General features: G+C 38.4%; 1 protein-coding gene across 1 annotated transcript; it reads right to left on the reverse strand.

The window, feature by feature from the left end:
• Window positions 1-8,121: 8,121 nt before the first annotated feature.
• LOC113067220 (NLR family CARD domain-containing protein 3-like) lies at window positions 8,122-23,347 on the reverse strand. Its single transcript, XM_026239544.1, has 8 exons — window positions 23,307-23,347; window positions 22,395-22,598; window positions 21,634-21,750; window positions 19,607-21,433; window positions 19,255-19,428; window positions 11,724-11,897; window positions 9,433-9,479; window positions 8,122-8,849 (listed from the first exon to the last, which is right to left on the reverse strand). Exons 2-8 carry the CDS (start codon window positions 22,544-22,546, stop codon window positions 8,311-8,313), a joined length of 3,030 nt encoding a protein of 1,009 aa, XP_026095329.1. The 5' UTR covers window positions 22,547-22,598; window positions 23,307-23,347; the 3' UTR covers window positions 8,122-8,310.
• Window positions 23,348-23,562: the final 215 nt, after the last annotated feature.

Genomic DNA, 23,562 nt, shown 5'->3' on the forward strand with positions numbered 1-23,562 from the left:
AGCCTAGGCCAGCTACAGAGGCGGCCCGGATGAGGGCCGACCTACAAGCATAGATCTACCTGAGGGCTCGGAGGAGCCACAGCCTACTTGATTGAGAGGCCGTGAAAACACTCAACCTACTGAAACCCAACAGAGCTCAGGGGAGCGAGTACTCAGGATACCAATGTCACAAACCGATAGGCAGGACATCTATCTGAAGATCTATCTGAAGCGCCAGCGTCAGTCTAAACCTAAAGCAAAAAAGTTTTTTTTTGTTTTTTTTTTTAGGAAGACCAACTACTCTACCCTCTGGGTGGCTAATAGCCCTGAGGCTAAACAGAAATGAGCGGTGGCCCACCACGCATATAAAATGTTATGACAGGAAGGCCATCACATACTCAGCACAGAAGCCAAATCTTCTTTGAGCTTCTTCCTAATTCGTTCTAGCCACCAACTGGGGGAGGCTTCAGGGCCCTAAAGTCCATACTTTAATTGCTCCTCTAAGAACGACCCCCTAGGTCTATACAGGGAACAGGGTCTGTAGAGAAATACAATCAGTGTTAGTTATACACACAGAATTTTACAAACCAAAAGTTCACCTGCGGCGTGCGGAGTGAAGACTCGCCAGAGAGTTCTCAATGAATCTGGGGTCCACCACTTTTACATGCCTAAAAGAGGCGCTCACATCAACCAGTTGCTACGGCGGCCCCTCAGAACATAGTTCTCATCATAAGGCCCATCCCCAGGGCTGGTGTAACGTAAACGCCTGGGGAGTCAAGAAGAGGGAGAGGGCTGGTAGAAAAAGCCCTCCAGGGAGATCAGACCCTACTTCCGCTGAGCGTTGCAGCGCTTGTGCTGAATGACCTCCCTTAAGTCCCTCTTTTTGCGGGAGGCTCGCCTCCTCTGTGTCCTACTCCTCCATGGAGGGGGGGCACGAGAGGCGACACTAGACCTCTGGTCCTGCCTACGGTCCTCAGACCAAGACGGACCAGGTCCTCCCGCCTGCCTGGGCTGGGGCCCGGATCTCAGCGGTATACAGGTCTTAAATGCAGCCGAGCGTGCCTTCGCCTCCCTAAACTTCCCAACCACCGCCTCAACGGAGGTGCCAAAAAGTTTAGCAGGCGAAACTGGTGAATCAAGGAGAAGGGACTTTTCTTTCTCCCCGATATCAGCCAAGTTGAGCCACAGATGCCTCTCTGTGGCCACCATCGCCGCCATCGATCGGCCGATCGCGGCAGCAGTCTGTTTAGTGGCCCGGAGGGACAAATCTGTGGTCCGGCGCAACTCAGCGACCGCCTCAGGGGACAGCCCTGCCCCCTGGTCGAGATCCTGCAGCAGGTCAGCTTGGTAGGCTTGGAGCACTGCCATGGTATGAAGGGCAGCACCAGCCTGACCTGCTGCCGTGTACGCTCTGCCATTCAAGCGAGCCGTGGTTTTAAGGGGCTTGGATGGCAGAGTCAGAGCTTTTAGTGTCGACACCTGCCAAGAAACGAGATAGTTCGCAAACGTCTCGTCAACGGGCGGCATCGACACATAACCGTACTCACCGATCCCCTCAACATCAGCGAAGTAACCCCGCTGATGTCGATGAATACGGGCAGAGTACGGTTTCTTCCATGCCTTCTCGATCTCTGAATGGAGATCAGGAAGGAATGGAAGGCTCTGCTGAGCTGGTGGTCTATGTTCAGGGAGAAACCGATCATCCAAACGACCGCGAACGATCTCTCCCTGAGCGCGCCGCCATGGCAACTGAAGTTTGTCAGTGGCGCGCTCCATAACTTCCACCAACTCTGCGTACACGGGGCAGGATGGCTGACGAGGTTGAGGATCTAAATCATCCTCCTCAGCCATCTCTTGCCCGGCCTGAAGAAAAGAAAAAAGTCTCCGTCATCCCCCTGCAGCTCACTCTCGTCAGCCGATGACGCGTCCGAGAGGTTAACGCCCCCCTCGAGACTGTCAGCGAGCTCCATCTGGGAGCCCCATGAAGCGCGTCGCCGCTCTGCCTCGGCACGAGCGGGACCCGATCCGCGAGGACCAGACGCTGAACTCTCTTCCCTCGAGAAGAGAGCCAGACGAGAGCGGAGCGTTCTCATAGGAAAACGCTCACAATTTGCACAGGACGCTCCCTCAAGAGCATCCTGTGCGTGCTCTTCACCCAAACAGTACACACACATCTCGTGAGTGTCACCCGGTGACAAATATCTTGGGCACGGGTCAGCACATTTCACGAAATTTTTAGGACTTGCCTTAGATGTGCGTTTCATTTTCGCTGTAAGCAGACATTTAAATCAGACAAACAGTCCCTGAAGACGAAAAGGATATTGTCATGGTTTCAAGGCGCCCTTTTTATATCCAGGTCGCACGCTCATCATTCAAGCTGATGATTCACGGCTGCACCGGTCAGCATGATTGCTGTGAGTTGATATTTGATTTCAGACACCTGTCACACCTGAGGCGTTCCCCATAGCGTCGTTGACGTATTGTCGAAGTTCCCTTCGAAAGGGAACAACCCAATTTGGGTTATTTTGACAACCCAGCGCTGGGTCAAAAAGGGACGAACCCAGCGCTGGGTTATTTTAACCCAACCCAAGTTGGGTTATCATATTTAACCCAGCCTGCTGGGTTGCCATTTTTTATGGTTTCAAAAACCAGAGCGGGTGTTTTTTATCACTGTATTTCAGAAGGAAAACTAATGCATTTAGAAAATGTTCGATATCATTTCGCATATGCTTGATAAGGCAGCGTTTGTGAGCTCAGTACCGCTCTGCAGCCGTTACCGGAGAAACCTACCTCTCCCGCTCTTAGCGCCTCCTGCTGGCAGAAAATAAACTCGCAGAGTGCAGCCATGTGGGGAAACGATGCATTTCTACGTTAAAATGAACCCAAATTGAGCTAGGCATTAAACCTACAAATGTTGTTCATTTTAAATATCACTTTTACACACAAATAATAATTATCAAAAGGAAAATATTTATTAAAAACAAGAGAAAAGTCAAAAAGTAACATGTTAGAAGAAATGCAGAAAAGGATGGCATTAACAGCTACAGAGTTCATAAACAAAGCATTGAACATTTGATGAATATAACTTAAGATCAAATTGGACTTTGTTCAATTGTATATATTGTATAAAAATATACGAAAACATACAATAAATTTACAATTAGTTAGGTTTTTTTCCAACTATTCTGGCATGACAGTTAGTACACAAATAAATCACAACATTAACTCTGATATTATAACATTTAACAGACGCGTGTGTGTGTGAGAGAAAGAATGTGAGCAGGTGTATGAATGACAGAGTGTAAACTCTTCTACTAAACAACACAGAAAAAGCATTTAACTTTTTTTTTTTTTTTAACAAATTATACACTTACACTTTGTTTCATAGTCCATGAATACAGATCATGCATCACGGTCAATTTTCATGATCTCTTTAGCATAACTGATGTAATCATGAAGAAACCCCATTAGCACAGCATCTGACATCTTCTACATCATCCAGGGCAGCGTCCTCCTTTAAAACCACCGCTGCATCAGTTTAGGGGAAAGAAGATTCTCCTCTCTGACCAGCATTCATCCCAGTCACCGTCTGTTCTTCATCAGTGGCCTAAGAGAAACACATTTGAAAAAATTAAACATTTAATTAAACTATCGATTTTCAGGTAGAGGTGTATTCACATCCGTAAGGATAGGTAAATAATCGGTTTTAAAGTTTCAACACTGTGCGGTTGTTTAATGTCTGTCTATCACAGCTCTCATGAAGTCTATAATGGCAGCACTAGTGTGAGGACAGGTGATATTGTTTGAATAAATATCGCTTTCAGAAAGCTTCTTTACTGAAACATTAAAACAGACATGACATTCACATACCTCACAATATTCATGTACATGGAGGGCTGCTCTTCAAACCGTTAGTTCACCAAATAATTTAAATGTTTATAATTTACTCTCCCCATGTTTTTCCAGACTCATACAAACTCTGCTCATTTTTTGGAAAGCATATGAATATATTTAATATTCTCTTTTTGTGTCCTCCATTGCTGGTCTGGGAGACCAGTATTTTATTTTGAACATACATGTTTGCTATCATATAATTTAAGATGTATTCATATATAAATATCAGAATTTACTTCTACAATAACTCTATATTTATGAAGCTTGAAAATACTGATTATCTAAACTATAAATGGATTAACAAATATTATGAGAAAACTAAAAATATATTAATTTATGTTGTAAAGACAGACAAAAGTCTTATAGGTTTGGAATGACTTGAGGGCAAGTAAATGATTTTTTGTGTGAACTTTACCTCTAAGAGCGAAGACCAAGAATGATGACTCTCCAAATCAGACAAGACAACTCCAAAGTTGGTTTGAGTTCTGCAATAAAAAACACAGACATCAATGGTCTTAATGAAATGAGCACGTAATCACACTGTTGTTGCATCAAAATGTGAAGTAAACCGGCAGGAGACAACAGAAAAATTTATTTTCTAAAAATAACTTACATAAAATCTCAAAGGAATGATGCTCTCCCATGTCTCTTGCTTTTAACATCTACAAAAACAAATATTATTTTACTCTTAGTAAAACACAACAACAACTGATAACATGAAATTATGAAGTTTACTTGCCTTAAACGATCTTTCCCTCTCTTACAAAGAAGCTGAGAAAACCTCCTCCTCACACAAGCAGACTTGTGTGTCCTTAACTCCAGTTAGTTTGAGTTCTGCAAAGAGGGGCATCAATGGTTTCAATAAAATATTAACATATACATACATATATATACACACATACAGACATATATATATATATATATATATATATATATATATATATATAAAATCACACTGTTTTTGCATCAAAATGTGAAGTTAACAGGCAGGACACAACATAAACATTAATTTTCTAAAAAAAAAAAAAAGTAATAATAACTTAACTTACATCGGTCTCAAAAGAATGAAGTTATCTTGTCTCTGGATTGCAACATCTAAAAAAACAACAACATTATTTTAGTCTTAGTAAAAATAAAGATAACTTGATGTTATTCTGAAGTTTACTCTCCTTAAACCGTCTGTCCCTCTCTTCAGAAGAACACCTCCTCCTCATCCTCACACAGGTCTGTGACTCCTCACACAAACAGCTTCTGTGTCTTTATCTCTCAGCGCGAGGACAATGAAGACAGGAGCTGGACAAGTCTGAAATATTACATGTAAAACATGCTTTTAACAGTTACCACTTCAACAGCCTCAAAATAATTATGCTAGTCTTTACTACACAATGCCGTTTCCTTTAGGAGACAAACACACATTCAGTTTAACCGCGAAAAAAAAGACAAATTCACATGAGCTTAACCGTGACCATAACCGTCTGTTAACGCCTCAAGAAGTACAGATAATGTAAAATCTTATGTAAATATGACAAAATACATTCACAGACGTTATATTAAAAGTACATCCTCCGTTCAGTACCGTTACATGAGGCAGTTAAGACCTCCGTGTCTGAGGCGAAAAACGCGTCCGTTTTATTTTAAATATATATATATATATATATATAACGTTAAGCTCCTTTGTTTCCGCCTTTCATACAACCGGGTAAACAATAAAAGATAACTTTACATTTTGAATATTTACTTACCATAGTCTTTCACTCGCTCCTCGCTTCTATCACGCTGAGAAAATGGCGGCTGCTCGCACTGGAGACGTACGATCTTGACGTGACGTGCGTGCTCTCCTTCACGTCCGCGTCCTCAAAAAAAATTTTTTTTAAACCTTATTTTCAACCCAAACTTGGGTTAAAACATCCCAAAGTCCTATCCAACGGCCTCAACCCAGCAGTTGGGTTGAAAAAAACAACCCAGCGTTTTTTAGAGTGTAAGATGAAAGTTTTTGTCTTTTCTTTACTCAGAGTTGCTCTCAGATCGGTCCCGAATTGCTTTTAAGCTAAGACTCCTACGTAAAAGTTTTTAAGCTAAATTAAGAATTTTCTGAGAGGATTCTTAGAATCTTTATGAATACGGGCCCTAATGTTTTGTAAGACGTTGTATAAATATTATATTTAAAATATGCTGAACATGCACGATATCTGCACTTTTTTTATTATAATTACATAATTATATAAAATAATTATAAAGGTTTCCGGTCCATAAATTAAATTCAAACATTTAAATTTCATTCTGAATAGGGAACATTAATAAAAACAAAAAAAAAAAATTAAGAGATTGTTCTTTCTCTTTCCAGAAGGGGGCGCTGCATGTTCAAAGATAGAAGAGTGCTCAGGCTCTAATCCAAATCACCATAAAACGTCCAGTCTAATGCAGTCCACATAGCAACATTTTTTCTGTTCCAGCTCTGGTCTACACAAACAGTGTTCCCTTGGCCCACATACAGCAAAGAATGACGGCCCTGGAGTGGCCCAGATCTGGATTAAAGACAAGGGCTACACATAGGCCATAACTGGCCCGAGTCTCAGCTAATTAATAGCCCATAAGTGGCCATACACTGGGCCTTAATATGTTTTAGCATTGGTATCGATTTTCAGCCATAAGTAAACCAGAAGCCATAAAATTGAGCCACACCTGAGCCTTAAATAGCCCAGACCCAATACAGAATATTAAAATTGTCATGTGGAGAGTAAAGGAGTAACTCAAGTGCAGACAGGATGTACTAAACACAGGATTTATTTACACAAAAAGGGGAAAACAAAACCCACGAGGGGGAAAAACAATGACTAGGGCAGATACTAAATACCTTAAGACACGATAAACAGAGACTCAGAACAAAAGAACACATACTACAACTAAACAATAACAGATCTCACAACGTCTTCTTCCAAGAGCAACACCGAGTAACAATATTTCACAGGAACATGTAGAAACACATATCACAATGTGGAAACAATCAGAATGAACCGACAAAAGACAGACCACACTAGGGAATCTAAATAGGAGAACTAATTAAGACACAACAGGTGGCACAGGTAAGGCAATCAAGACAAAACTAGGATAACAAGGGGGCGGGGCAAGGGAACGAGACAACACAAGCACATGGCCCAAAGACAAGGACATGTGCTTGTACACAAAACACGGGTCTGTCATGATCCTGCCTCTAGACTAGAGAAAAGTTAGGACATGAAGGCAGAATCATGACAAAAATGTGATATTATTGCATTGTATTTCTTTTACTCTCTCTCCCCGTGTGATTCTAAGATTAATTGTACTGAGAATAATAACTGAATTAAGTGCAGTTTAATGCAGTTTACTGAATTACTAATTTGCTTTATTTTGAAATAATAACTTTTCATTCTGTTTTGACTTGCCATTTCAAAGATTAAATAAACCCAAATGAAAGTTCATTAATTAATGAGCACACTGAAGGTACATGATCTGTATTGTGTTAGACTGGACTCTGTGGGTAGAAAAGGGACAAGTTGCTCATTATAAAATATACAGTAAACACAGAGATTTACATTAAACACTGCAGATTTACAGTGAACACACTGCAGGAATAGATCATCATCTGGAGAAACCGGTTCATTCACTTGTGTCTCATATTCGAGTCTGAGAAGACAGAAGGATCTCAGTGACTCTGCAGTTCAAAATACCACACATATCAATTCGCCAAAAAAAATAAATAAATAATAATAATTCTGTCAGCCCAAAAGCAGGAAGCAGCTGGTGCATTCAGAATTCAGGAGATGAAGTGATCGTAGTTAGTTATATAGCAGATATTTTATTGAGTCATCTTAGTTGCATCTCTTTCCATGTTCAGTTAGACATTGTCTGATTAAAATAAATGCAACAAGTGTTATTATACCCAACATACTCAACATACAGTTAGGATTACAGTAAGAGAAAAATAACAAATGATCGAAATGACTGCAGTGCATATATGTTATGTGTAGGTAGTAATGTGGAAAAAGATAAAGAAATAACTTGAATGATGTACAACGCAACTGTGTATTTGCTCTTTTAAATATGCTCTCTTAGTAATCATAAATATTACTTCTGTTTCTAATTTCTGTAGTTACGTCTATAATTCAAATTTAACCATACCACAAAACCTGTCCTTAGCCTCACCCGTATCGCACATCAATAGCAGAAACTGTGTTTTGTAAAACAACATCAACACAATGTAAGTTTTTACATAAGTAGTAGTTAAAGTCATCTAATATAAAGTGGTACTGAATATACAGTACATAGTAATTTTACATGTGTTTAACAACATTTTTCAACATGCATTTACTATTTCAGTTAAATTAATACATTATATACCTCATACAACAAATATTTTCTTAAACAGATATGTGACCATGATTAGGAAATAAGTAAAAGTCAGTAGTTTGTCTGTTGTGTAATCTTACACAGTGAGAGTGAGGAGTAAAAAACCTTAAATCCAGCATAGAGGGGTTCAGTGAATGTGGTGTTGAATGTGTGTAAGTGTGTGAGTGTGTGTGTGTCAGAGATGCTGTAGAAGGACAGAATGTCGGCCGGCCAGTCCAGATACACTCCTACTCTTTTAGAGAAGGTTGAAGGAGGAGGAATGGTTTTGTTCTGATTGTTGTGCCAGACAACAAATCCATTACTAATGCAGAAGAGACACCAGGACTTGTTATTGTATCCTAACTTACCAACAGTCCCTTTTCTGCTGATTGTTTTGTAGGCCACTGCTATACGAGCCCAGCCAGTCCGCTCAACCTCCCAGTAATGACGTCCAGTCAGACTCTCTCGACACAGAACCTGAGGAATATCTTTAAATCTCTCTGGATGATCAGGATACGGCTGCGGCTGTTCCACATATTTCACCTCTCCGTTCTCAGACAGAATGAGTTGAGTGTTTGCTGTGTTTGGATCCAGTGTGAGATCACAGAAATCTGAACACAAGAAGAGAGGAAAAACAGTTGTATACTTTTGTTTGTTGTCAATAAATCTGAAAGAGTGTGCCAGAGAAAGAAATTGAGCGTCAGTGTCAGTTCTGGCAGGCCAGGTAGTCAAGACGATGCTAATGCTATTCATTAATAACACTGTCCTGTCAGCTGATCTGCTCCAGCTGGTTAACTCCCTTTGCTGCTCAATGGCCAAAGCTCAAACAAGGCGCCCTATTTAAAGCACATTCAGTTGCTCATACAGGCTGCTGCTCGCTTCTGCTGCCCACCACCTCCCCAGCTCCTCCTTATGCATAACGTGGCATTTGCTTTATGTTGCCTGCTCTGTTCACGGGGGATATTTTAGCTCCCACAGTCCTAAACTGCGTGAGCGTTCCCTATGCTGCTGCTGCAGTCCTCTGACTCTCTGCTATTTCATGGTGCTCATGAAAGGTCAGAGGACTCCCTGAAAAGAGCCATACCGCCAAATTTCAATTCAGGAACATCAAAAGTTTGCAATCTATTCAATAAAAATTCTAAATTATTTTTGTTGTCTGTGTACTCTTGAATTAATGGACCTGACAGAACTTACATTTCTGTAGACCTGGTCGGATCCTGAAAGGCTCTCCATGGTCCAAACTACAATGAGACACACACACGCACACACAGACACACACACACACACACACACACACACACACACAATATCTCTATCTTAATTTTTTCCCCTTTATTTATAAATTGTCTTTTACGGTTTTATTTACAGCAAACACTTTTTGTTTAAAAATATGAAAACAACGTTAAAGAATATGGTACAAGTACAGAGTTCTGGCATGAAACTCTGATTGTGGAGTCTAATAGGTCTAATTCAATCTGATGTAATGACATCATCACACGGCAAAGCTGATTGGTACATTCCTGTCTCGGTAGCCAATGAGCTCGCTGCTCAGCATTCAAATATATGACTAGTAGTGGTGGAAATTATGATTCTTTCTAGTGATTCGTTCATTTTTCGTTCACCAAAATGATTCGTTCAGAATCGTTCACTGATTCGTTCAGTGACCATTTCTTCGTATTACACAAAATAAGCCAGCAGATAGCAAAAAGTGTATTGTGTTGTTATGTCTTTAGTCAACGAACGTATTCACTTGTTACAAAAACTGATCTGGCTTTATTAAAATGTGTGTATAATCGCATTCAATATATAAAGTCTAATTAAGTTGTTCAAATGAACAAAGCACAAGGTTTTCTTGCCTAAATAGCATTTTAATTGTTTGGTCAGACAGTTTGTTTATTATATATTTACATTCATCAATCGTGGATTAAACGTGGAGTTGCTAAATATCAAAACAAGCGTATGTGCACAATACAGTACTTATAACTGCGCTTTGCATTTTTGCGAGATTGACATGCTAAATGGCAGACTGACCCGGTTTACTCTCATTCATTTCGTTCACGAACGAGATAAGCTATGTACCAGTTCATTTCATTCACGAACGACATGTATCCGTTCATTCAGCTCGCTCACGAATGACATGTGTGCCAGTTCAGTCATTTCATTCACGAACGAGATTTTCTAAATCATTCAACTAATGCACGAACGACATGTGCTTTGCCGATTGAGAAACGTGATTGCTAAACTGTTTGCCAGAATATACCCTGACCATCAGGTCAGTCATTTCATTCACGAACAAGATGTATCATTCAACTCGTGCACGAACGACATGTGTGCCAGTTCAGTCATTTCATTCACGAACGCTATGTATCAGCTCATTCAACTCATTCACGAACGACATGGGTACCAGTTCAGTAATTTTGTTCACGAACGATAAGATCTCTAGATCTAGTTCAGACTCATATGAAACTTGGGTCACACTTTATTTTAGGGTCCAATTCACACTATTAACTAACCATTAACTATAACTTTTGCCTCAATTAACTCCTTATTTGATGCTTACTTATAGTTTATAAGGTAGTTGTTAAGTCTAGGGAATTGGGTAGGATTATGGATGTCATGTATTATACGTACTTTATGAGCACTAATAAACAGCCAATATGTTAATAATAGACATGCTAATAAGCAACTAGTTATCAGTGTGAATTGGACCCTATACTAAAGTGTTACCGAAACTTGTTCATTGAAGGGCGTATTCGTTCACTACATTCAACAAATCAAATACTCTGTCACATCTCATACTCGAAGGCTATTGGCTCGAGGTTGAGTAATTCTTTGACAGGATGAAACAGTTGTTACCCGGTTCACTGAGCTGCGCATGCGCTGCTTATAGCGCCGCGCTGCTGTGGAGGGAGGAACTTCACTGAACGAGAAATATGAGTCAGTGGATTACGTGAACGAGAACGATTCGTTCACCTAAAAGATTCATTCAAAAAGAACGATTCGTTATCGAACGACACATCACTAATGACTAGAGTTTGCTGTAAGAAGTGCAGCTTGCTTCAGAAACCCTCCACCTTCCACAGCTCCACATGTATACGTCTGCTACGAGGTGATACATGTATACTGTGGAGTTGTTTCAGGTATGTTATATTTGCAGAACAGTATTTCTTACATGCTCACAGCAGTATGTTGAGGATGTATTGGCATGGCAGTAGCAAGTCTCTATACTTTCTCTGCCGCAGCGCTAGCAGCAACAGTAGCAGTAACAGAACTATTCCACCAAGACCAAATACATTGATATTGTCATGTACATTACCATGCCAAAGTTGTCATGAAAGAACTACATTTTTGAGATAACATAGGGATCTAAGGTAGTACATGCAGAGATGAGAAGTACCAGAAAAATAAATTATGATTTTGATTTCTAAGCAATTTTTTGTTTTGTGCTGAAGACATCAATACTTCTTATATTGTACCCAACATACTTGAGTTTTTTTAGTGAGCAGTTTGGATCCTTCAGTTTGTCGGAAAGCAGCTGGACTCCTGCTTGTCCTGGGTGATTGTAGCTCAGATCCAGCTCTCTCAGGTGTGAGGGGTTTAAACTCAGAGCTGAAGACAGATAATGACAGCCTTCCTCTGTCACCATACAGCCAGACAACCTACAGACACACAAGGGTGAAGATTACATCATCTGTGAAGCCCTCAACTCTCAAACACCTGAGCAATCATTCCTGATCTCAGTTTAAAATCAATTATGCATGTCCTTACTGGCGTCCTCAGTACATCAAGGTACTGTTTATGCATTAATACACTATGCACTAATACATAAAGTGACACCAGAGATCATGAAACGATAATCAGTCGTGATCATTCATTACAGGTGGTTGTCCTGCTTCATCAATAAACAAGCTACAGGTAGTCCAAAATTCAGCAGCTAGAGTCCTTACCATGTCAAGAAAATATGATCATATTACCACAATTTTACAGTCTCTGCACTGGCTACCTATTAAGTTCTGTATCAGTCAGTGTTGGGCAAGCTACTTGGAAACCAGTAACTCTACAGTAAATGAAGCTTCACTACAGTGAAGCTACCCCCCTGGGAAATGTAGCAAGCTAAGCTACATCAACAGTAGCTTGCTACATCTCAGCTACTTTTAATATTAAATATGTATGTTGAACACATTTTATTACAAGTCAATGCTATCTCAGTGCTCAAAACTGCCAGTCAAACAGGCAGGTGTAATTGTTTAGTTTAATAGTTTTTTGTGTTCCTTATCAATTTGACAACAAAAACAATCAAAATACATGTAATTAACAATGTGCGCACAAGTAAGTGTATGCACCTGTTGCATGGGCATGATTAAATATACTGTAGGACTTTGCAGAACAAAATGCAAGACCTCCAAACAGTACAAAAAAAAAAAAAAATGGCCAGGCTGGGCCTTATGAAACAAAAATATATTGCAGTATATTGGAAAATATCATGTAATATATTAGGCATATATTCTTATATATATATTTATTTTTTTCCAGTATATTGCAATATATTGAAAGCGGCAATCATTTGTATATTTTGCAATATATTATATAATATATGTGTCATCAATATATTATTAAATGTATTTAAATATATAAAATATTAGAAATAAAAAGGGAAAATAATATATTACAATATATCACAATATATTTTAAGAAATATATTGGTAAACATATTTTCCTTTCGTTAGGGCGGACCCTGATAATTTTTACAAGCAGCATCTGAAAACATATTTTCTCTCTGTTATCTCGGTCAGTGTCATGTACCTGTCGAGGTACGGCCACGGCGACTCACTCACTCATGATTAACTGTTCTCCGACTTCATCCTATGCCATCTTTTCATCAAATATTTTTTTTGCGTGACTGGCCAAGGAGTGGTACCATCCGGAGCAGAAGGTGGCGGTAATGCATCATAAAGATGGTTGGTTGCTATCCACCGTGAACACGAACAAGATGAAGTAGCGCCGTCGCGTCACTACTGATCCAGGATCAGCAATCTTAGCAGTTGTATTTCCCGATTTGAGTTTGAGCTCCAGAATTGCTTGCGAAAATGTAGCTTGTGCGGAAGCTACCGCGCTACTTGGTAAAAAAAAGAGCTTCGCTACTGAAAAGCTATTTGATTCAGAAAGTAGCGAAGCTACGACCAAGCTACTGAGAAATGTAGTTAAACTAGTAGCTTCGCTGCTTGTAGCGACGCTACTGCCCAACACTGGTATCAGTTACAAATTATCATTACTTACCTATAAGGCCCTAAATGGTTTAGCTCCTGCGTACCTAACTAGCCTTCTACCACGTTACAACCCATCACGCACCCTAAGGTCACAAAACGCTGGACTTTTGGTAGTTCCTAGGATAGCAAAGTCCACTAAAGGAGGTAGAGCTTTCTCACATTTGGATCCCAAACTCTGGAAATAGCCTTCCTGATAATGTTCGGGGTTCAGACACGCTCTCTCTGTTTCTCTGTTTCTAGATTAAAAACACATCTCTTTCGCCAAGCATTTGAATAATGTATCTTAAATTGTGAGTGTAGTTGCATCTGATCAAATGTGCATTTTTATTCTTTAGCTTGGGTTAAACTAATTAATTTTACTTTGTTGGATCAGCAGCTATGCTAATGATGTCTCTATTTGTTTCTATGTTTTGCCATGGGATTTACATCCTGTGGTAACTAGGATTTACACAAGCTCCAGTCTGGATCCAGAACACCTGAGAAGAGATGATGCTGACCCTCAGAGGATGTCAGATGATGCTAACCCTGAATCAACAACAGAACTAACAAATATTGCTACAAGTGTGACTGCATCATATAACAATTATTAATTAATAATATTAGTAATGTTGATCGTCTAGCTGACTGTGTCTTGTATTATTATTATTATTTTTTAATCCTGTCAAACGTGCACAAACTGACAGTCACCACCATAAGCTACTACTAAATATTGTAGAAACATAATTTTCTGTAAAGTTGCTTTGTAACGATTCGTATTGTAAAAAGCGCTATACAAATAAACTTGAATTGAATTCATCACCCAGACAGATACAGGACATTCACTCTAAAGTGAGTGTAAGCCAGGAGGAGTAAAATGCAACACAACATCTCACAATAGGCTCTTTTAAAAGAACTATTTTTTACTTGACACAGCACATTAAAAACACAACGCTGAGTGCTGAATTTTGGTCATACCAAGGAAAATAGTTTGTGCACACAAAGTTAACCACACCCTTCTTTTAATGCACCACCTCAGCTTAGGCATACATACAATAGTAACTGTACTGTGAATGAGAAGGAGGGGGAAAAAAAACTGACACAGAAGCTAGGAGAGGAGTGGTAAGCGTTAGATATCTGTAATTATTTCATTACTACCAGTGATGCTCGGGTCAATGTATTAATAACCCACACCCGACCGACATTTTCAACTAACTTGGACTGCAAAAAAAGGAAAAGAAAATATTGTTTCGCTTCCTGACCCGCATTTTTTAAATGTAGTAGGCTAAATGCTCATCATATTGTCATTGGGCCATAGATATAGGAACTAGGCAAAAAAAAGAAAACAAAAAAAACAAACAAACAAAAAATCCTTAATATATTCAAATTTTGTCAAGAATTATTACGATAAAAAATAAGCTCATAATTTGTTCTAAAAAAGTCTAGTCTGGCTATGTCTATTTTAATGTTTCTGTTCTGCAGACAGTGAGGCTCGGTTTGTTCCGATCAGAGCTCGTGAGCGGAGAGCGCATTCCTCCTTATATTACGCTCCGCTAGCTCGTTCCGTGGGGTCTCGCTCAAGCCAGAATGGCCTGGTTCGAAAATATGCAAGGAGACATTTAATTGTTTAGTAATAAACTGGTGTTTTCTGTGTTGCTGCAAATATGAAGTTGACAATACGGACTCGCCATGCCAGAGAGAAACACACATTTCATATGGATTACATAATCAGAGAGTAGCCTATTTATTTTGGTTTTAATATTTTCGGATAAAAGTAGACATTTCAAGCTTTCTGTAATATATAGCCTATATAGAGTTTCGGCGCCCTCCAGTTCACATGCAAGTGATCTTGCCGTTGCCTCATTACATTGTCTGCTATATATTTGCTTCTAATTTATAAAATACGGGCAATTGATTGATAAAACATTTATCAAAATTAAGATACAATTTATAGAAAACGAACATCTTTATCTTAACGATCTGATTTTCTAGAAAAAAAAATCATTATTATTATTATAAATTTTTAAAAGAGCTTAGAATATTTTTTCAGGGTTTATTGGGGGGATAAATTGAAAGAACAGAATTATTACATTTGTTACAGTTACATTTATATTATTTACATCAAGCTTTTGAACTGTATATAGTATTGTATATTGAAAGTGAAAAGTGAAGTGACATTCAGCCAAGTATGGTGACCCATACTCAGAATTTGTGCTCTGCATTTAACCCATCCAAAATGCACACACACAGAGCAGTGGACACACACACACACACTGTGAGCATACACCCGGAGCAGTGGGCAGCCATTTATGCTGCGGCACCCGGGGAGCAGTTGGGGGTTCGATGCCTTGCTTCATGGTATTGAAGGTGGAGAGAGAGCTGTTCATGCACTACCCCCACCCACAATTCCGTCCGGCCCAAGAATAGAACTCATAACCCTTCGATTGGGAGTCCAACCTTCTAACCATTAGGCCACAACTTCCCCATTGTTACTGAAAACTGCATGTTTCACTTGATTATACATTTAGTCAGGAATTATATTTTGGAAAAAGTCTTTGGAAAAAGTCTAACTAGTAAAATGTTTAGACGTTATGTGAAAACTAGTACAAGTATGTAAATAAATAAAAAGAGACTTACTTATGTATCTGATCTCTGCTGAATAAAGCACTTCATCCTTTTTTTCTGAGGAAATCCCAATCTCAAATCCTCAAACACATCACATCTTTTCGGGGCTAATTATGTCTTATTCCTGTCATCGCGAAGCAAACAGTAAAATAAAAAAACTTGAAGAACAGTCTCACTGCTTTTTCTTCTGTGTGGGCGTATTCAAGCCGCACGCATCAGTTTGAATCTGAATAGCGCGTACAGCGCGGGGCATGGTCACATTAGATATAATGAAGGGAGATGTGAAAAACAGACATCGCATTGTTTTCATATGGATTACTTTTATCACAGAATATTTGTTTTCGGTGGCACTTGTTTAGTTTAAAAGCAGTCAAGCTTTCTATATATATCTCTCATGTCTCTTCGTTGAGTATTCACTTTGCATAATAATCTCTGCCTACCGTGTTGGGAGAAACTGAACTCTGACCCCCCCGCCCCACACACACACACAGACGCTCTAGTTGGTGTGATAGCGTCATGTCGAGGAGACAGTGTGTTTTTAATTGTAAAGGCAAGTTTGTTTTATTTTCACTGCCAAAGAATGAAGATCAGAAGAACCAATGGCTAAAATTCATTTTTACCACAATACCAGAGCAGTACAACAAATCCCTTCACTGATGACTGCTTTTCTAATCTCGGTGAGTACAGCGGGATTTTCAAAGCGTTTGGCCATAAAAGAGGGTTAATTACCAACTTTATTTAGACCAACAAGCATCTCCGAATCACAACGCAAAGTATGATTATGAAGTTATGTGTCTGTTTTCTCCCGAGCGTCTTATCAGTATGTGTGCTGTCTGCAGCCTTTGTCTGCGCTGATCTTCATTTACAAACACATCATTTAAATGAAGTGTAGCAAGTGCTGCTAACAGATATTCTGTGATAAAGTAATCCATATGAAAACAACGCAATGTCCGTTTTTCACGTCTCCCTTCATTATATCTAATGTGACCACGCCCCCGCGATGAACGCGCTATTCAGATTCAAACTGAAGCGCGCGGCTTGAATACACCCACACAGAAAAAAAAAGCAGGGAGACTGTTCAAGTTTTTTATTTTACTGTTTGCTTCGCGATGAGAGGAATAAGACATAATTCACCACAAAAAGATGCTAACGCATTGTTTACCTTGAAGTTGTGTGCGGAACAACCAATCAAAACTATGTCAGTTTGACCAATCAGAACACAGTATTCTACCGAAAGGTGGGGTTTAAGGAAACTGAATCTTTTGAACAGTTTTGTGCGAACCGTTTGGGGATCTTTGAGAATTGAGGTAATTTTAAAATGATATTTTGACAAAATGACAATGTTTTTTAACCTTGGATGGATTTAAACCTATTGTACAGGACTTATAAACAGTGATAGGAAGCTTAGAATTTTCATCTTACTGGCTCTTTAATGACGTGTTTGTAAATGAAATGAAATGAAAATTGCTCATAAAGTGTATACGCGTTAAGTGAGTGAGTGAAGTGACATTCAGCCAAGTATGGTGACCCATACTCAGAATTTGTGCTCTGCATTTAACCCATCCAAAGTGCACACACACAGAGCAGTGAACACACACACACACACTGTGAGCACACACCCAGAGCAGTGGGCAGCCATTTATGCTGCGGCGCCCGGGGAGCAGTTGAGGGTTCGATGCCTTACTCAATGGCACCTAAGTTGTGGTATTGAAGGTGGAGAGAGAACTGTTCATGCACTACGCCCACCCACAATTCCGTCCGGCCCGAGACTAGAACTCACAACCCTTCGATTGGGAGTCTCCAACCCTCTAACCATTAGGCCACGACTTCCCCAACAACCACAACAACAACAACAACAACAACAATCGACTCCAGAGGGTTAAAAAGAGTTTTCTATAAAAGAAAACTTTATGAAGTCATCAAAATCATGTTTTACCAAAAACAGCGTTTTCACCTTTTCTTGTGCCGCTTCCACCTCTACCTGCAGACTGAGCTTGTGCGTCATCTTCGCACCAGTTATTCAGCCAATAAAGTATAGGCCTATGCATTTCAAAATTGTGTCTAGTACTATATTAAGTACAAAGGTTTAATTGGCATCTTTATTTCAAACGACCCGACCGTCCGCGACCCAAATATCATTAAAAATATTTTTGGATTACTCGTAACCGCGGGCAACTGCGGGTGACCGCAGGCACCCAATAATTTTGGAACAACCCGCGTATCACTGATTACTACTATTACTATTGTTATTTTATTATTATTATAATTACTGTCATTATTATTGATATTACTTTTGCCATCATCATAAAATATTATCATCATCGCCATCTTTAGCATTACTATTGTTATTACTACTATGCTATTATTATTATTATTGTTGTTGTTGTTGTTGTTGTTGTTGTTATTAATGTTATTATATTATTATTGATATTACTATTGCTGTAAATAAAATCTATTATAATCATCACCATTTTTAATATTACTGTTGTTACTATTATATTTGATATAAAATTTATTATTATTATAAAATTTATTATTTATTTATTATTTATTATTATTATTGATATTACTATTTCCTTCAACACAAAATATTATCATCACCATCTTTAGTATTAGTATCACTAATGTTATTAATATTATTATCAATGTTATCTATTATTATTATTGATTATTTATTTCACTATTGCTATCTATACAACTTATCAGCACCATCTTTAGTATCACTATTGTTAGTATTATTGCTGTTATTACTTTTGCCATCATCACAAAATATAATAATAATACGAATAATAATAATAATAATAATAATTATTATTATTATTATTATTATTATTATTATTATTATTATTATTATTATTATTATACATGTTATTACTCTTTAAATACTTTTTACTATTACTTATATTACTCATTTGCCATTTCTGCTTATTTTTCATTGCTGTTACAATCATTGTTGTTTTATTGATGTTTTTGTGTTTTGTTGTGTTTTGTGTTCACCCTATGTTTTATGTTTTTGCACTCCTAATAAAAAATAAAAAAAGAAAGAGGGGAAGAGTAGTTGGTGACAACTGATAGAAAGGACATATCTGCTGCCTTGACAACATAGAGAAACCTAAGGAAATTATAAATGTATAATGTTCCAAAATACCTTAATATCTTAAGCTGACATTTTGGACTCTTCAGTCCATTAGAGAGTAGCTTCACTCCTGAATCCTGCAGGTCATTGTTACTCAGGTCCAGCTCTCTCAGGACAGGGTTTGAGGAATGTAAAGCTGATGACACAATTTCATAGGATTGACCAGTGAGATTACAGCCAGCAAGACTGAAACAGAACAGAACACAAACTAATTCCATAATTACTCTTATTCTTAAATTATCATTCCAATTACATCTGTTTAATTCTTGTAAAACAGATCAGAACATTATAAAAATGAGCAAAACAGAAAGTGCAATTCCAATTCCAAGAGACTCTTCATTGTGACACCTGATTAAAAACTCACAGAGCTTTTCTGCAGTTGATCACAGCTGGTGTCAGTCTTCTTCTGCCCTCATCTGATGTGTTGTATTTCTTGAGATCCAGCTCATCTAGCACCTCCTCTGATATCTGAAGCATGTAGGCGATTGCTGAGCAGTGAGATGGAGAGAGATTTTTTTCTTTGTGTTTCTCTGATTTCACAAACTCCTGAATTTCTCTGGACAGAGTCTGATCTTTGACTTCCAGAAGACAGAGGAACAGATTGATAGATCTTTCAATGAACAGTGCATGTCCATCTTTGATCTTTTCTTTAATATACTGTGTGGTTCTCCTGATGCTCTCTGAGCTGTCCTCTGTGTTTGTCAGTAGATCCTGTAATAGTCTCTGATTGGACTCCAGTGAGATGCCAAGCAGGAACCGCAGGAACAGATCCAGATGCCCATTTTTACTTTCTAAGGCTTTATCTATTGCACCTTTATGCAAATTGTGCATTGGATCAAAGGTCTTAAGGGCTTCCATGGTGCTGCTTAAATAACAGTAAAACACATAGAAAGCAGCGAGAAACTCCTGAACACTCAGATGAATGAAGCAGTAGACTTTTCTCTGATGAATCACAGATTCTTCCTTAAAGATCTCAGTACAAATCCCAGAATACACTGAGGCGTCAGTAATGTCTAAGCCACTCTCTCTCAGGTCCTCCTCATAGAACATCACATTGCCCTTCATCAGCTGCTTGAAAGCCACTTCAGCAAGTTTCACAATCACTTCTCTTTTGGTCTTTAGGAGTTTCTGTGGATCTCTCTCTTCATACTTGCTCATTTGAGTCAGCAGAAGGTGGATGTACATTTCAGTAAAAGTTTGAGGTATTTCTGCACTCAGATCTTCTTTCAGGAGCTTCTCAATCACAGTGGATGAGATCCAGCAGAAGACGGGGATGTGGCACATCACATGGAGGCTTCTTGCTCTTCTGATGTGTGAGATGATTCTGATGGCTTGGTGCTCATCACTGATTCTCTTCCTAAAATATTCCTCTTTTTGAGGGTCATTGAAACCTTGAATTTCTGTCACACGGTTGATGTATTTGGAGGGGATCTGATTGGATGCTGCTGGTCTGGAGGTGATCCAGATGAGAGCAGAGGGAAGCAGATCTCCTCTGATAAGGTTTGACATCAACACAGCCACTGATGAAGACTCATTCACATCACAAACTTTCTCATCATCTGAAAACAGTGACATTCTGCTTTCATCCAGACCATCTAGAATAAACACAACTTTACACTCCTCATAAACCTTTAAGTCCTGAACTTGAAGCTCAGGATGGAAGTCAAGCAGAAGTCTGTGAAGACTGTACTGACGATCTTGAATCAAGTTCAGCTCTCGAAATGAAAGCACAAACATGAAATCTACATCCTGATTGGCTTCTCCCTCTGCCCAGTCTAGAATGAACTTCTGCACAGAGACAGTTTTTCCAATTCCAGCGATGCCTTTAGTAAGAACAGTCTTGATTTTGTCTTTCTCATCATATCCTGGTTTAGATAAGGCTTTGAAGATGTCATTACAGTTTATTGGATTTTGTTGTGAGTGTTGTGTTCTGGATGTTTTCTCCATCTGTAAAACCTCATGTTCTTCATTCACTCCTTCTCTCTCTCCTTCTATGATGTAGAGCTGTGTGTAGATCCTGTTCAAGAGGGTTTCATTCTCTTGTAGTTTGTTTCCCTCAAATAAGCAGCCAAACTTGTTTTTCATGCTGGTTTTGTGCTGTTCTTTGACTCTCTGCAGGACTACTTCAGTTCTTTTCTGCTTGATGTGTGTCTGATCGTAGGATGCAATTGTATCATCTATCTCCACAATGCTGGAATTAAAATAAAGAAAAGCAAAAATGGCAATCACAGTTATTATAATCATTGTTTAACATTTTAAGAAATATAACATTATGGATTTTATGTTGTAAATTTTGGAGAACATTTAGTGTTCATTAGGTATCTTATAACATTATTCAATCAAGGTAAATTACAGTAAATCAGCAGCTAAATATTAAATATTAATACTAACAGTGGGGCAGAAGGCACTGTTCCATCTCTGAATTCAATGTGAAGATCCTTGGATCTTGTACTATTCATAGAGACACCGCTGGGTTCTGGAGATTTTGATCTTTTCTTCCTGTTGTTTCTGACAAAAGATAAACAAGTTTGTATATTATACACACACATATACATGCACAGTATTTTTGTGTATTAAGATACTGTATATATTTCTACTATTTGATATGTCAAACTTTTAAATTTTATTATACATTGAGGCAGCTATTATAAGATATTTGTATTATTGTTGAAATTAGTTATTAAAGATATTTACATACATTTAGTAGAAAACAAGAATAAGCAATTTTGTCAATTATACAAGGTAAATTTGCTATATGCAAAAAACACTTGCCACAAAATTACATTTAAAATGGGCTTTTTATTTAGTATTGACAAACTTCTGGTTTAAGCCCTGCCCACATTTGGTTTTGTCTCAATACAGATAGAAATACAAATAACTATCAATCAACAGATTACAGTTTATCACTTCTCAGAAATTCCACAACCCAATAAACACAGACTGAACACGACAGACGCCGGCATTGGTTACACACTGATCTGACAAAATCCAACAAATAACGTCAGTGCTGGTCAACATCTGTTAATGTAGTGTGAAAAAGCCAATAAAAATCAAACCCACATAGTTTAGTGAGCGAGAGTTGTGCTCTACTGTTTGAACTTCAGAGATATAAGTCACTCTGATAAAATGTTACAAAACTGCTAAAGTCATACCTGGAGTCACTGGAGGTCTCTGTTGCATCACTGATGTCAGGGGGCAGATGGTATATTGAATTATCAGACAAAGATGCACAGCTTGATCTGGGAGAAGGAGATCTCATTTCAGACATAGTGTCTTCATTCTCTTTTTCCTCATGGAAGCTCATGTTTGAAGCAATGCCTTCCTGCTCTCGTGTCTCAAAAAGTATGACCTCAGACCTTTGTGGAAACAAAACAATGGAAAAGATCATTAAAAACAAAAAGTTAAATAGACATATACAAATAACTATATATAGTTTAGCAGCTTTGCATGTTCATCCTTGAAGTGAAGTCTGGTGTATATTGATTTTGTTCTGCACAGTGACAAATGTTTTGAGCTTCTACTCAAATCAACTCACTCCATTCAGTGCGTTCTGAGACTGCACACAGACAAAGCTTACTAAAAACCCCTAACTACTGGTGAACTTAAACTCAAAACTAACTTAAGGTCAGCATGTGTGAGGAACTTTACCATACAGAATTTGCAGTGTGAATCCACAGAGAATATCTATTCATATTAGTACAAATAGGTTTTTAATAATTTAGAAGATATATGTGGCAAATTGTCATTGTATAATGAAAATGGTGCTGAGCTGTAAGATATATTTTTCAGTACATTTCAAACATATGAAGTTGTTTTAAATTTTTTATTATACTAAGGTTCATAATAATTTCTCACTGTTGATTCAGATATTAATATCGATGAAGTGAAAAATTCTTCACTGATATTGTTTCAAGACTTTTACTGTATAGTATAATTAGTAAAATTGTCCTGACAGTGAAATAACTTCAGACTCGCAACAACTTACAGTTACATTCACCTTTACTAAGTATTTTTTTGTATAATTATCTACATGATTATTACATAAGAATATGTTCAGCACTTACCACAATCAGCTGCCACGTAAGAGTCCAGGCATAGATTGAAACCTCATAATGTTCTCCCTTCTTTTACTTTCATTTACTCAGCTGGTCAAGGTGACTCTTGATTTCGTCTTGTCTTCTTCTGCCTCTAGTGGTGCAGAGCATCATCACAACCTCAGCTCGGTCTCAAAGCAGTTGCTGTTTTTAAGTGAAATCATACAATGAAAATTAGACTCATTACAGTCAAGTCAAGTCACCTTTATTTACTGTATATAGCGCT

The sequence above is a fragment of the Carassius auratus genome, chromosome 50 (genome assembly GCF_003368295.1).
Source record: "Carassius auratus strain Wakin chromosome 50, ASM336829v1, whole genome shotgun sequence".
Classification (NCBI taxonomy): Eukaryota; Metazoa; Chordata; class Actinopteri; order Cypriniformes; family Cyprinidae; genus Carassius; species Carassius auratus.